Source organism: Ixodes scapularis, unplaced genomic scaffold, assembly GCF_016920785.2.
Source record: "Ixodes scapularis isolate PalLabHiFi unplaced genomic scaffold, ASM1692078v2 PGA_scaffold0__279_contigs__length_252992795, whole genome shotgun sequence".
Classification (NCBI taxonomy): domain Eukaryota; kingdom Metazoa; phylum Arthropoda; class Arachnida; order Ixodida; family Ixodidae; genus Ixodes; species Ixodes scapularis.
In genome coordinates, this window is record NW_024609835.1 from 139720797 (window position 1) to 139734416 (window position 13620).

The 13620-nt window shown below is 48.0% G+C and overlaps 1 protein-coding gene across 3 annotated transcripts in view; it reads left to right on the forward strand.

The window, feature by feature from the left end:
* LOC115324839 (SAC3 domain-containing protein 1) overlaps positions 1-13620 on the forward strand; it is a 30730-nt gene that overhangs the window by 2389 nt on the left and 14721 nt on the right. For 2 of the 3 annotated variants that reach the window (XM_029985502.4, XM_042289935.1), the window contains exons 4-5: positions 3004-3165; positions 9050-9259. In XM_029985502.4, coding sequence (XP_029841362.3) covers positions 3004-3165; positions 9050-9259 — 372 coding nt within the window. The remainder of the gene's footprint in view (positions 1-3003; positions 3166-9049; positions 9260-13620) is intronic. The other variant, XM_042289936.1, reaches the window with a different exon arrangement.

Here is a 13620-nt window from a genome sequence, read left to right on the forward strand (position 1 = left end):
CTGATGAGTGAGGTTTGCCGAGGTATGGTATGGAGATACCAGTGGAATGCGGGTTTAAGTATGTAGGACAGACATGGTGATGCATCAACGACAGATTGAGTGAACATAAAAGAAATGTGAAGAACAGTGTACCGAACTCGGAAATTGCAAAACATTTCCACGAATGTAACAACTGCACTGCGATTTTATCGGAGACAGGAATCATTCACAAGGAGAGGAATGATGCAAAAAGACCAGTAAAGGAGACGGTGCGGATAAGATCTCTAGGTAATTGCATAAGTCCGGCTTCGTTACAGTTCAATAAAAATTCCAAAAATTCTTTATAAATATAATTTTTACTTTTTTTTTATTTTTTTATTGGGATGTGTGTACTGTACATCTTTGCCCCATTTTAGATTCAATGTGTGTCATCCCTTCATCGCTGGCATAAAGACTTTTTTTTTTTTGTGAACTTTTGTTAGAATAGATAATGTACTGATCCTTTTGTTAAATTTTGGGGGAGGTTGTAGAGTTATCTTTGTTAATCGGCATGAAGGGCCGTTCATAGTACTACTCTGTGTATTGGAGGGTTTGGCGTTTGGACTGTTTAGAAGTTGTCTCTTCGTGTTGGTGGTGGCTGATTGAGGGCTATATAAGGAGGCCGACTGAATAAACCTGGTAGCCGAGTTTGAGACGTCGTCCTTTCCTTTTTTGTTCCTTTGACTTGTATGTTCACTTCCGCCCCAGTCTCAGGTTTATTCAACATGGCCAAAGACCGATTGCAAGTCGCATTAAATTATATAAAAATGTTCCAAATATCCCCATCGAGTTGTGTTGGACCCCGGGCCTTATCATAAGGCAGTGGCGTAGTCAGGGGGGAGGCTTATAAAGCTTCACCTCCCCCCTCCCCTCCCCCCCCTCCCCCCCCTTCCCCCCTCCCCCCCGCCTCCCCAGAAAAAATTCCTGGATACACCACTGACATAAGGGATGTGTTCCAAATCTTACCCAAATGAATCCGAGTTACCCTGGCGGGTCGTGTCACGTGACAACACAGATTGAAAACGTTGGACGCGGGTAGGTTTTAGAACGCCAAGGTATACAAAACCCCTACTTACCCTGGAGTAGGATCGAGTAACTTTTGGAATACGCCCAGGGCCATACAATTTGGGTCCCTACAGTTTCGTCAAAACTCGTTTCGTGGACAACTTTTTATGGACACTCGTTATGCGAATTGCACGCTGCAGGGACATTTCGTCGTGCGTTTATCACTGGGGTTAACCGATCCGCCTCATCCGCCCCTCCCCAAACACGAAAATGGTACTGCTGCATGAATGTGATAGTACTAAACCGAGGACAGCACCCGTGTGTGCACGTGGCCTTTGTTACTCTGCTGCACGTGCATTGCGGTATCAGCTATGCCCCCATGCTGTTGATGTCTCTGTGACCCGACCTTCCGAACTAATAAACACGGTTTGCTGTTCCTCTGGAATGTCACTCAATACACTACAGGTACATGCTAAAGCCCTCGGATATACTTAGGGTTTGGCGTTTTCGGTTTTTATTATTTTGAAATTCGGCATACTTTTTTAGATTTTTATTCCAAACAAAAGTTTTCAGTTTATTGCGGCGAATATTTGTGGACTTATAAACTTCTCGGTTCTTTTTTTTTTTTATTTTACGAAAACTAGTATGCTGACGAAAATGCAATATTTAGAAGCGTTTATTTAAAATGTATAGTGCAGGGGTGGCCAAGCTGTGGCTTGGCCACCCCTGCACTATACATTGGGGAAGAGCTCACGGTCACACGAGCTCTTCCCCAAGAAGAGAAATGGAACTTGTTTTAAATTGGAAGACAGGTTGCGGTTTGGTAGTTGTGTGCTACTGCTACCTTACTTGCAGTTGGACTACTTTTGAATAGGATAGATTGAAAGTGGTTCGAGTATCGTTTGTTGCTCTAGACAGTAGTTTGCCCCCCCCCCAGCGGCTCTTGGAAGTTTCGTGGTTTTGTTTGCGGCTCTTACGCCAGATCAACCTGGCCACCCCTGGTATAGTGATTGAACTAGGTACTGATTTTATTTGTTGCTGTCTGTGGCAGCCGACGCGACCTGTTCTGCAAGACGCACTGGGGCTCTATCTTGATCTGACATTATCGTCATTTGCTTGTGTTTGTACACAGGACGAACATGAGTTTCACTACCATTTTGGAGTGAAACTATCAAAATCCAGAAATTTGCAAGCATTGTACTCAGTGCGTTTTCCCCCCATTTTCACGACTGCGAGAGGTGGTAAACTCGCACCGACCACAGAAGCGACAATAAAACAATCATATTTATGCCCTCCTCTAGTAGACGGAAGCTAGGGGTGTTAAAAAATGTGCAGCATTTACGGACGCCCTTGGTTTTTATTGTGCAGTTCACGATTAAACTCTCTTTGAACAAAGAATTTGGCACACAAATTGCTATCAGGTGAAAAAATTAGATTTCGTCCTGAAACCCCCTGCGCCCCCGGAGCTTTTGTTGAAAGTTGAACCGATCTTTGAGACGAGCTGAAAACTGCGAAAGGAAGTGGTCATCCAGTCAGTAATGAGTCGCATTCCCCCTCCCCCCCCCTCCAAACGCCCTCGAAAATACTTATTTGGTTTAAGCCGAAAACGCTGAACTAGTTCCTTGAGAATCTGCTCATTTCAGTCATATCACACTGCATTTTGTTTATTAATTTCCATGAATTGTATTTTGCTTTTGCTTGGCCACAAATTAATGTTGCACACTGTAACTTTAAAGAGCTGTCACATTTTCTATAGTTAGCGACAGGATGGTAATGGTAGGGAGATCTCTCGGTTGCCCTGCCTCCAGCGTGAGCTTCCTAGCTTCGACTACACTTTGACGTCTTGCAAAGTTGGAGTGTGCACGTGCACCCAATGCACGATGGAAGGCAGCGAGTGCATGCTAGATGCCCTGCCATTCTCATCTTGTAGGTAACTTTTATGACCAGAGCAAACAAACTGGTGCGTCTGTTGTCGGACAGGATTGTGCCATCCAAGGAAGCCAGCTGGAGCAGCATCTACCACTTCGTCTGGGATCGCCTGTGGTCGGTGCGTCAGGACATGACCGTGCAGGGCATTCGTGGGACAACGTGTATCACTGTCCTCGAGCAGGCAGTCCGCTTCTACGTCTATGCCTCTTTCAGGTGTGCTTGCAATCTTAATTTTTATGTTACTGATTTATTAAACATAGACTGGGCTTGTCAGGGTGTCTGCCAACCTATAGCACAACCTAGAACACCTGTAATCGTCAGGAAAACCCTTCGCAGCCGGTGGCCACTTTGGAGCTGTAGGTGTTGCACAATCAGACTTGCACACATTACTAAAAAAGAAGTAAGAAATTACATTTACAATTACTCATGGTAAATTATAACTAATTACAGTTAGAATTACACTTCTATAAAAGTAATTGACCGTTACTTAAAAAAGTAATCCGTTACTTTCGTGGCGTTACTTTCAACCTTACTCTCCTAAGGTAAGAAACAAAACGCAGCTGTTATGGAGGCGCTTATTGTGGCCGACACTCGCGCTTCTGTGACCTTGAGCAGCATCTGGCTTTCAAAAGTTTGATCTGACATCTTGCCTCGTTTCTATGTAAAAATGTCCACCCCGCTGAACAACTTTTTAATCCACTCTTTACCAAGTGGGTGCTGCCACCTGGACACGCTATTGGGTTCTCGATTGAGTGGTTAGAAAACAGTGCGATTACAAGACGCCTCCAGTTTATTCCCGACGCCCAAAATGTCAGCTAGCTCATGTTGGCGTTGTGACCTAGATACGGCTAGTGTGGATTACCTTCATCCCTGAAGTTTATACAAGGAAATCACCTTCTCCCTCTACCTCTTGGCCCAAAGGAAGCAAAGAAGGATTGAAGGGACAAAAAGAAAAGGCACGCAGTGATCCCTTGCACCAGCTCTTACCCTTACACTAGCTTGTGCGCACTTTGACCATTCTCTTTTTTTTTCTTTTGTTCATTGGAAGGAATTATTTTGACTTTGGGTGTTTGCTTAATGGCGGATTCCACTGGTCGTTTTGGAGCGCACCTATTCCTTTTCTGGAGCGCCTTTTCTGGAGCGCACCTATTTCACTGGGCAATCGGGATCAAAATGGACGTGTTCCACCCGTCGTTTTGGACCAGCTCCCACTCCAGATCTCGACCCGGATCCGAGAAAAGTTGCTCCATCGATTTCGGCGGATTTCTCGCCCCGGAAAAAATAGTAATGGCTGCTCGCGAAGTGCCGCCCGCTTTCAGACCTGTTCACACATACAGCGGAGCGCAATAAGCACAGCGCTGACTTTGCGCTAAGCTCGTGCCGACGGGAGTGTTCATCAGCTTTGTATTGCACCGTCAAAATTGTTGCTCATGGCAGACGATAAGTAGCTGATGGCACGTGAATAGCGCTGCATCAGCGCTTCACTGCATGTTAGAACTGGCCTTTACTTCTGCTGCTTCTTGATGACAGTTCGTCTTCAAGTTGCTCGTGCAGCTCCTCCAACAGCAGTGGCTCGAGCAGTAGCGACGACGAGGATTGCTTTTATGTTCCGCACAAATTTGACTGCCCTTTCGGACCTCTGCAGAAGTGGCCGAAAATCTAGACATACTTGGACACCGTTCACGAGTATTCCGATGAAGACGCAAGTGGGATACACTTACGCACATCGCTTATCGATATGCAACTTTCACGTCATGATTAACTTCGCTCGTGTGTTGAACATGTGTTGTTAGCGCTGCCATTGCGAAAACTGCAAAAACATGCTTTGAGATGGTTTGTCGCCCAGAGTTATAAAATTGTGCTCATTTGTTGTGTCTCACTACTTAAAAATTATTTTTTGTAAATCCCTAGAACAAAGTGTGCTCCCAGGTCAGTGGAAGGTGGTGTGCATTACGCCAATCCATAAGCACGGATCAGAACACAAAGTGGAGAATTATTGCCCCATCTCACTGAGCTGCACATGTTGTAAGATTTTAGAGCACATTATTTATATCAATGGTGTGAGGCATTTCAATACAAATAGTTATTTCTCTTTTACCCAAGTTGGTTTTAGAAAGGGCCTCTCATGCGTCACACAGCTCGTAGAACTTTATCATGACTTGGTTTCAACGGTTCAGGGGGAGGAGAAATGCATGCCATTGTTCTTGATTTGTGCAAGGCTTTCGATAGAGTGTCTCACCCTTTGCTGCTACACAAACTGAGCTCCCTGAGCCTTGATGAAAAAATATACCATTGGATAGAAAATTACCTCTCTGGGAGAAAGCAGTGTGTCGTCGTAAACGGTGCAAGCTCAGACTTTGTTGATGTGACTTCTGGTGTGTTGCAGAGTCAGTCCTGGGACATTTTTTTATTTCTTTAGTTTATAAATGGACAGATCATCGACCATTAACTCTTCCATAAAGCTGTTTGCGGATGATTGAGTGGACATACAAGTCTGCGCACAAGGACCCGGATGACTTCCTTTTGAGATAACTTCATGAGAAAGTGAAGGGTCGTGCTTTTTCCTACTACGAGCTTCCTTTTCATAGTTCTTTTAAGGAGTTATAAATTACGAAGTTGATGATTAGAGAGACACTTGTTATCGTTCCTTTCCCAAGAGTTTGTAGTTTGAGTGCACACTGTAGTGTCATCTTTAATTGATTAAATTGAGACTTAAAGCTTTATGTTTGTCTTGCACTGGTCGTAAGCAGGCCATATACTTTCTGGCTTTAACCGGAAAACACCGACAAACATCCGCCGGTGTGGGAAATAAAAAAATCGGTTAAAACCAAAAAATATTGGTCTAAATATTTTAGTATAAGTGTCAGTTTTTTTTTCACCAAAAATTTCCTATGTAGACTTACGTCAGACTCATTCTTTCTTGTTCTGTAATCGCAACAATTGTGTGTTGCTAGCTTCACACAATTGTTGGTGTGAAGCTAGCAACTTTTGGGAGTCGAGGGTGGAAGACAAGGCAGAGGGCACGTAGCAAGCGGTAGCCGAAGAGGCACGAGCTAGCGTGGGACAGAGCGTGCTGCACGAGGCAAGGGGCTGGGCCGGTATGATGGAGCCGGTCTGGTACATGGTGATTCCCGGAGCGGTCCGATCGAGCGGCGATTTTTATAGAGAGAACCCACAAACTTTGCTGAAAAGATGTAGTACTGTACCGTATGAAAGCTATGGCAGTGTTGATGCACTTCTGAACATGACTGAAGAGGCGCTAAGTTTAATGCTTGTTGCTTTCTTTTCTGCTTACTACCACGTGACCGAAGACAAGTGGCTCAGGACTGTTTCGTGCAACATCTCTGATGACCTGCAGTTCACGAATGACTCGTTCTGGTTTCGCGCGCAGATAGTTAATTCTTGCATCAAGATGGAGCTGCCAGATGAATTTGTTCCCTATGAAAGCATCTACAGGCTTTTCGTGCACTATCAATGTGAGCTCAGTGATCTGGAAGCCGAGTTCCTCCATTACCGCCAGTACGCCATCAGTGCCGTTGTTGACCCTGTGCTGTTTTGGAAGCTGCTTTCACCAGACTGGCCAGTACTCTCCCAAGCCTTTTTTTTTTACTTTTTGGGACTTCTCGTGTCTAGCGCAAATGTAGAGTGCGCATTCTCGAAATTGCGCATCGTCAACAAGGAAGAGTGGGCAGGAATGGCCTTGGAATGTTAGCATGCATATAAGTAATCCCTCGTAAAAACGAAAGCGCTTTTTTTTAATTATCACTTTTATTGAAGTTCAGATGTGGTCTCAACCAAAATGCACGCATTTTTAACCGGATTATTCTAAGTGTATTGGCGACCGACCTCGCTTATTTCGAAGTCAAAGGAGCTGACAGCATGCAATCCTATACGGAGGTGCTTGGAGACTTGCGTTCCTCCTTCCTTCTCCAACAAGGCAAACGGAGAACACGGAGTAAACATGTGACAGATGGCAGAGCGCCGATTCCGATGTCGATGCACCGATGCGGCAGGGAGGGAACAGCGGGAGCAGCGTTCACATACTGACGCTGCCCAACTCCTGTCGGAATCGGGTCAAGGGAGCGATGGAACCAGGGGAAGATCATCTCTTTGAGAGCCCTGACGCGCGTGCCTGCGGCGTGCTACACGCACACGTGCATTGTATGGGAGATTGGAATCGTTTACCGAAAGCCGTTTAGATGTGCGAGGTTGAGAAAAGTAGCCGGCCCAAGTTCGAAATTGCCAAAGAATTCAATATCTCGGCATCGGCTGTTCAACATGTCCACCATTTTGCAGAACAAGCAAGGCATATTGGACGGGTTCGGGAAGTTTCTGATGCAGGAGAAAGCGTGCCCGTGACCCGATGATGTAAGATTGCCAACTGCTTCGCGCACATCAGATTTTCTTTGCTGAGCATGCTGGCTGAGCCGGTCCACGATTTCCATAGCTGCAACAATCTCTAAAGGAGTGTGTGAAAACATGTTGGCAAAGCCACCGAGGATCTTTGATTTGTTCGCGCAAGCCAGTGCGGATGTTCCCGTTGTTGCTCCTGCCACGGATGCTGCAAACATAGACCTTGCGTGCGGCCTGGGTATACACGAAGTGACTTTAAAGAGGCACATCAGGAAACGCCGACCACTGTGGACGCGCGAAACATCCTATGGCTGCTTTGGGACAAAGTGGAGTGCAGCGGCGGTGACAGTGTTCTTGCGATGCCTGGAGCAGTTTGAAGAGAACTGATGCCCGGATGAAATTATCGGCAAACTCTACTTAATTCTTCTCTTACTTTGTAAAGCTGTTGCGAGATGTTCCTAACCAAGGTTTGTTTGATTAAATATATGATCAAAGTGTTCTGCAGTGTTCCTGTCTATCTTCAAGTCTGCTGGCACTGTTTTTTTTTGGCTCTATCGCTTCTATCGAATTGCCGTTTTTATAAGAAATTTTTGCCATCTTAAGGGGAGACGCGGGTCTTAAAATGGTAAAAAAACGCGAAATTTCACGTTTTTCAAAATTCACATATTTGGATTAATTGTAGTCTAAGGTACCTCCCTGCAAAGTTTCAATGTCGAATTCAATGTTTAAGCATGAAAAAAATGATATTTACGATGTCCCCGCAGAGCCCTAACACAGCGAGTTCAATGAAAACAAGTGGAACTTCGCGCCCCGCGCGTTTCGCGATCGCTCGTCGGATCGCGGCCATCTTGGTCTTGTTGGAAAGCCGCTTATTTTCCCCACGTCCCCATGCCATTCGTTATCGCGACAACATCGGGAAACGTCCGCATTCCGCGGGTTTCGAAGGCCCCAATTGCGATCGTTCATTGGCCGGCTAGCAAGGTGCCCGTACGTCAGAGCACGTGCGGCGCTTAGCGCCCCTGCTATTGGCCTAAACGCGCCCCTCCGCTCTTTTTCTCCTTTCCTCCTTTCCGTTCCCGCGCTGGCGAGAGGTGCGTCGTCTGCTCCTGGGCCCGTCTCCGCCCGTCTAGGCCTGTCTGCTTTGTTTCTTCCGTTACCGAGCGCACGTTTTAGTTCCCGTTTGCGCGCTTGCGTTGAACATTGTTGGTTCGCTTTCCTACGAAGTCGCGCGTGTTTTGTTTTGTTTCGCTTCGAGTTCTCGAGATGCCGGACGACGCTCGGTTGAAATCGAGCACGCGGCAAGCGTTCGGAAGGAAGAGGAAGCGACCGTGGAACAAGAAGCCGAAGCTGTCTGCTGCAAGTGCGCCACCGCGATCGGCACCGCCGGATGCCTTGGATCCTCCGGAAACATCAGCCGGAGGATCCAAGAGAGATTACTGTATTACAATCGTGGAGTGTGAAGAACATTGTGTATCAGGTGTAAATAAAGGTTAAACCGTGTCTCGTCTTGATTGTTTGTTTGTATTCGCAATTTCGGTTTGTCGATAAAAGCCGTTTTAAGCATCTACCTGAGACAATGCACCGAAATGCACCAGTATTTCGGAAATAAATAAGCATCACAAAACATCAGCCAATATTTGACATAAATAAACCCTGGAAATGGAAAGCACACGGCCTAGTCCTAGTCGTAAGCCAAGTGACCCCAACCCCTGTACTTTGTGTTTTGTCTTTTGCCTCAAGCCAGGTCCTGCCAAGAAGGCCCCAACAGTGGCTTTGATGCACACATCAATGGACAGCACCTGCAGGAATGCCTCAAACGACTGCTGGTGCTTTATTGCGAGATGGATTGGAAGACACACCCTCACCAGCCGGAGATGGAGGCCATCTACCTTTTGCACAACCTGGGATCGGCCGAGGCCTTGGCGCACGCCGTTAGTCTCCCACGATGTTTGCGGTGAGAGTTGTTGTCGGCAGATGCCACGTTTTCCCCACTGAAGGTGCCGCTCACTACAAAGATGCACCATATCTTCCAACAAATAACTCTAACTTTTAAGAAAAAACATTCTCGGTGCGGCTTACCGTAAAGTTCCAAAAAACGCCCACCCAAAATGAAAAGATAAATGGTGAGAAACATGGAGTGGGCTATCTTTAGGGATGACGCAGCAAAACTCTATTATAAGCTAATGATAAACACCTAGGCACTCCGCTACAAACCATGTGACGCCGGAGCTGACACTCCAGATCGCAGACACCGCAAATTCGCGTTTCACGGTGCAATAAACATGCGCGAATTTGCAACGAACTGCTGTGTCGTGGCAAATACTACCGGAGGTTGCGGACGCAGCAAATTTGCATTTTACCGTGCGAGGGACCCGCTGAAACTCGTGTAGAACTCGAATCTCACAGGAGCAAATACTGCAAATCGTAGACGCAGCAGATTTAAGTTTTATGGTGCAATAAACGTGGGGGAACCCGCTACAAACTTGCCTGTTACGGGAACCGATATCGCGCACGCAGATCGCGTACAGAACGGCGTAAATCCGCTATAACTCGTATGTCACGGGAACGAATACTGCAGATCGCGGACGCAGCAGAATCGTATTTCACGATGCAATATACACGCGGCATCAACTCGCGTGTTACGGGAGCCATATCGCACGCGCAAGTCGCAGACAAAAACGCGGAAACCCGCTATGAACTCGCTTATTAGACGTATTGGTACAGCAGATAACACAATAGATGGGATTCCCGTTCGACACCGCATGACGTCCAGCGGGAATTGGGGGGTGGGCGATGTTTCGGAATATTTATGTTATTTAGCCAGAAAAACGGGATAAGCGATCTCTCGGGGGCGGGCATTCTCTTGGAAGTTTACGGTATATGCATTTTTTTTTGTTGGGTAGGAACCTTAAGGGGGGACGCGGGCACTTGAAAGTTCTGAAAAGTTACGAAAAAGTTAATTTTTCAAAGACGTAATATTTGGGTGTTTTGTGCATCTGAGCACCTCTGTGTCAAATCTCGCTACATAAATCAATCTCAAAATATAAAGAAAAACGCTATCATTTCCGTGCGAGAAACGCACCAAGAAACAGTCCAAAAGAGAAAACGGACTCAAAACTCACACGCTTTGCGTTCCACCATTGCACAGTCAATTGCCGCCATCTTGGACCCGTTGGAATTTGTGTTTTGGCACCATCTAAAATGGCATCGGCCTTCAGAAGCAGAGCTATCGCAGTTTTCGCCAGGGAAGAAACTGCACTCCTGATTGGTTACCGAGTGCGGGCCACGGAGAGGGCTGCTGGCTATTGGCCGGAGCGAGCATCTCCTTTCCAAAACTTTGTGGCCTTCTCTCCTTCCTTCGCTGACGACAGCGTAGGGAGCTGTCGTCTGCTACCGCGGCTGCGTTGTTGCGTTTTGACTTCTGTCTACAAGCTTGTTTTTCGGCATTTGCCTGCTTGGTTTAGCTTTGCGTCTTTCCAGAGCCATTGCGATTGTTTGCGATGCCTAGCAACCCTCGTTTGAAGGGTCTATGCAGCGTGCGTACGAAAAGCGGAAACGACACGTGTGCAACAAGAGCTCTCCCGCATCGCCAGCCATGTTGCCCGCGGCAGACTCCCAGGAAGTTTTGCTGCCAGCGACTGCATTGTTTTCACCAGATAGACCACCGTCGGCAGCAGTACGCTACGAGTCGACATGCGTTTCTATTCGCCGGTCGAACGTGCAGAACGCGCGGCGCAAATGGACAAGTGCAACCAAGACTTGGCAGCAAAGTCCGTGACACAACGGAAGTTGGACCTTCTGAACGTCACCCGCGAAAATGAAGAGGTTGATTCCAATACTCAGTTTGTCATCATGGATCTGAAGATGCTCAACACGTTTTTCGCGTCCACGAAATGTGGGCAGTGCAGATCGGCCGTGCCGACGCTGGTGAAGTCGAAGGGACAACAGTATGGCCTGGCTGTCAAAATTGGAGTTGTCATGTCCCACTTGCGACTTCAGCCAGGAGCATTTCTCGTCGCCAGAACTGAAGGAGGGGCAAGAATTACGCCCTTTGAAGTGAACATGAAAGCCGTGAAAGGCTTCCAGTCTATCGGCAAGGGGTCAACTGCCCTCACTGACTTCTGTGCAGCCTTGAACGTCTCACATAGAGGCCTCCATCACAAGACCTTTCAACGGTTGAGTGCTGCCTCCGATAACAGCCAACTGACAGAGAGAGAGGTGTGGCTGGCTTATATAGGAGCCACCCCCTCTCCCCCCTCCGACATGCCCCCAGCCAATCCCGAGAGGGAATGGGCGGAAAATCTGTGCGGAAGGCGTGAGGGCATGTCGGCGGGGTTCTGTCCAGTGGACAGCCATTTGGCCCTGAGGTTTCGTTTTATTGAAAGACAAGAGATCGTCAAACAAAGTGTCCATGGCAGGGCTCGAAGGTGACCGTTGGTGATGGCACACCGAAGTGCCAAGTTGTCCGTGAAGATCAGCGCCGACGTGGGGGCCAGAAGAGCGGCAAGAGTCCAGGCTATTGCCTCACGCAGGTAGATGCGAGGGTCTGGCGCAGTCAGGATGGCGAGAGCCGACGTCGGGGTCACAACACCAAGTCCATGGTTGGACGCGTCCGCATACAGTGCCGTCACAGGAGGGTTGGGGATTAGCAGGAGGGTGTGAGGCAGTGTGTGCCAGAGGCGCTCGAACGTGAGAAGCCACTGGAGGGGAGGGGGGTAGAGGAGAGAGTGGCTTCAAAAAGTGGTCGGAGGGCGCTATAGCCGGTTCGATAAAGTGAAAAGTAGAAGGCCCAAAGGCCAGCTAAGCGGCGGTACTGAGCGGCAGTACAAGGCTCGCGGAGCAAGGGTAAAGTGTCCGCAAGGGACTGAACACGTTGGGGGTATGAGCAATGGTGGAAGCAGAAGTGTCCAGGGCGAAGCCGAGGAATTTAATGGACTTGGACGGGGTCAAGGTGGTGTCCTTCGGGTTTACGCGGAAACCGCGCAAAAGAAGTTGTTCTACAAAAAAGTTGGTTTGGGACTGAAGGAACGAGGGATCTGGGTGTGCGAGTAAAAAATTATCTATATACGCCCACGCCCAGATCCCGCGTGAATGAAGAGTGCATGCAAAAGCAGTTGCAAGTGACTGCATAAGAAAAGGTGCTGGTCGAAGACCGAACGGGAGACAAGTAAAACAAAATTAGGTACCATCAAGACGAAAGGTGGTTAGGCGCTGACTAGCCGGATGGAGTGAAATGTGGTAAAAGGCCTCCGCCAGGTCCACCTTCGTGAAGTATGCATTTGTGGGGAGGGGGCCTGGAGGAGGACTTTTGGGAGAGGGTCAAGTCTGAAAGGAGGCGCGCGTAAGTGGGGGGTGAGATGACTAGCATCGGGTATGAAGCGCGACTTGTGGCTAGACTCGGGAAGTTGTGAGCTGAGCTGTCGGCAGCCGCCTCTGAAGCAGAGTGTGGGAGTTGTGAGGGAGCTCTATGCGGTCTTCCTCAACCCGGCCAACAACATCGACGTGATGTATGACGGCACCTGGAAGAAGTGGGGTCGCATATCCCACATCGGTGTTGGCTGCATTACGGAGGTCTACATTGGACTTATGATCGACCACGTTGTTTGTGCATTCCTGCCTGGTCTGTTCTCTTGGCCGAAAGCCTGAGGATGAAGGGTACAGTGCATGGTTTGCAGAGCGCAAGCCAGAGTGAAAGAAGAACTTTGACTGTAAGTCTGGGCGAATGGAGGTGGAGACGGAGTTGATTATGTTTAGGAGGTCCTTCGGGAAGCACGGCTTCCCGAAGGTTTCTGATGTGGGAGGCTTCCCTCCTACATCGGAAACCCTGAGCAACCTTTCTCCCACTGGAACCGTCCCTCCAGCACCAGCTCACGGCAATCACCGCACAGTTGCTCTTCCCAAACTCCAGGTGCCTACCTTTGCCAGAAACATGAGTGAATGGGCTTTTGGGACCATTTTGATGTCTCGATTCACAAAAATGCCAATCTCCCTCCCATCGAGAAATTTAAGTACCCCATGACATGCCTTACTGACAATGCAAAGCGGGCTGTCGAAGGCATTCGTCTTTCCGAGCAGAATTATGACCCGGCAGTTTGTATACTTCATGACAGATTTGGAAGATGTGATATCTTGATCGACGAACATATTAACCAGCTACTGAATCTCCTGAAAATAAGCAGCTCAAGAATTGTCACCCAACTTCATCAGCTGTTCGACACCATTCGCTTCCGCACAACATCTCTAGAAGGCCTTGGATGTTCAGCCCAACAACTACGCGGTGGTTCTTCATCATGCGCTGATGAGAGCTCTTCCCGA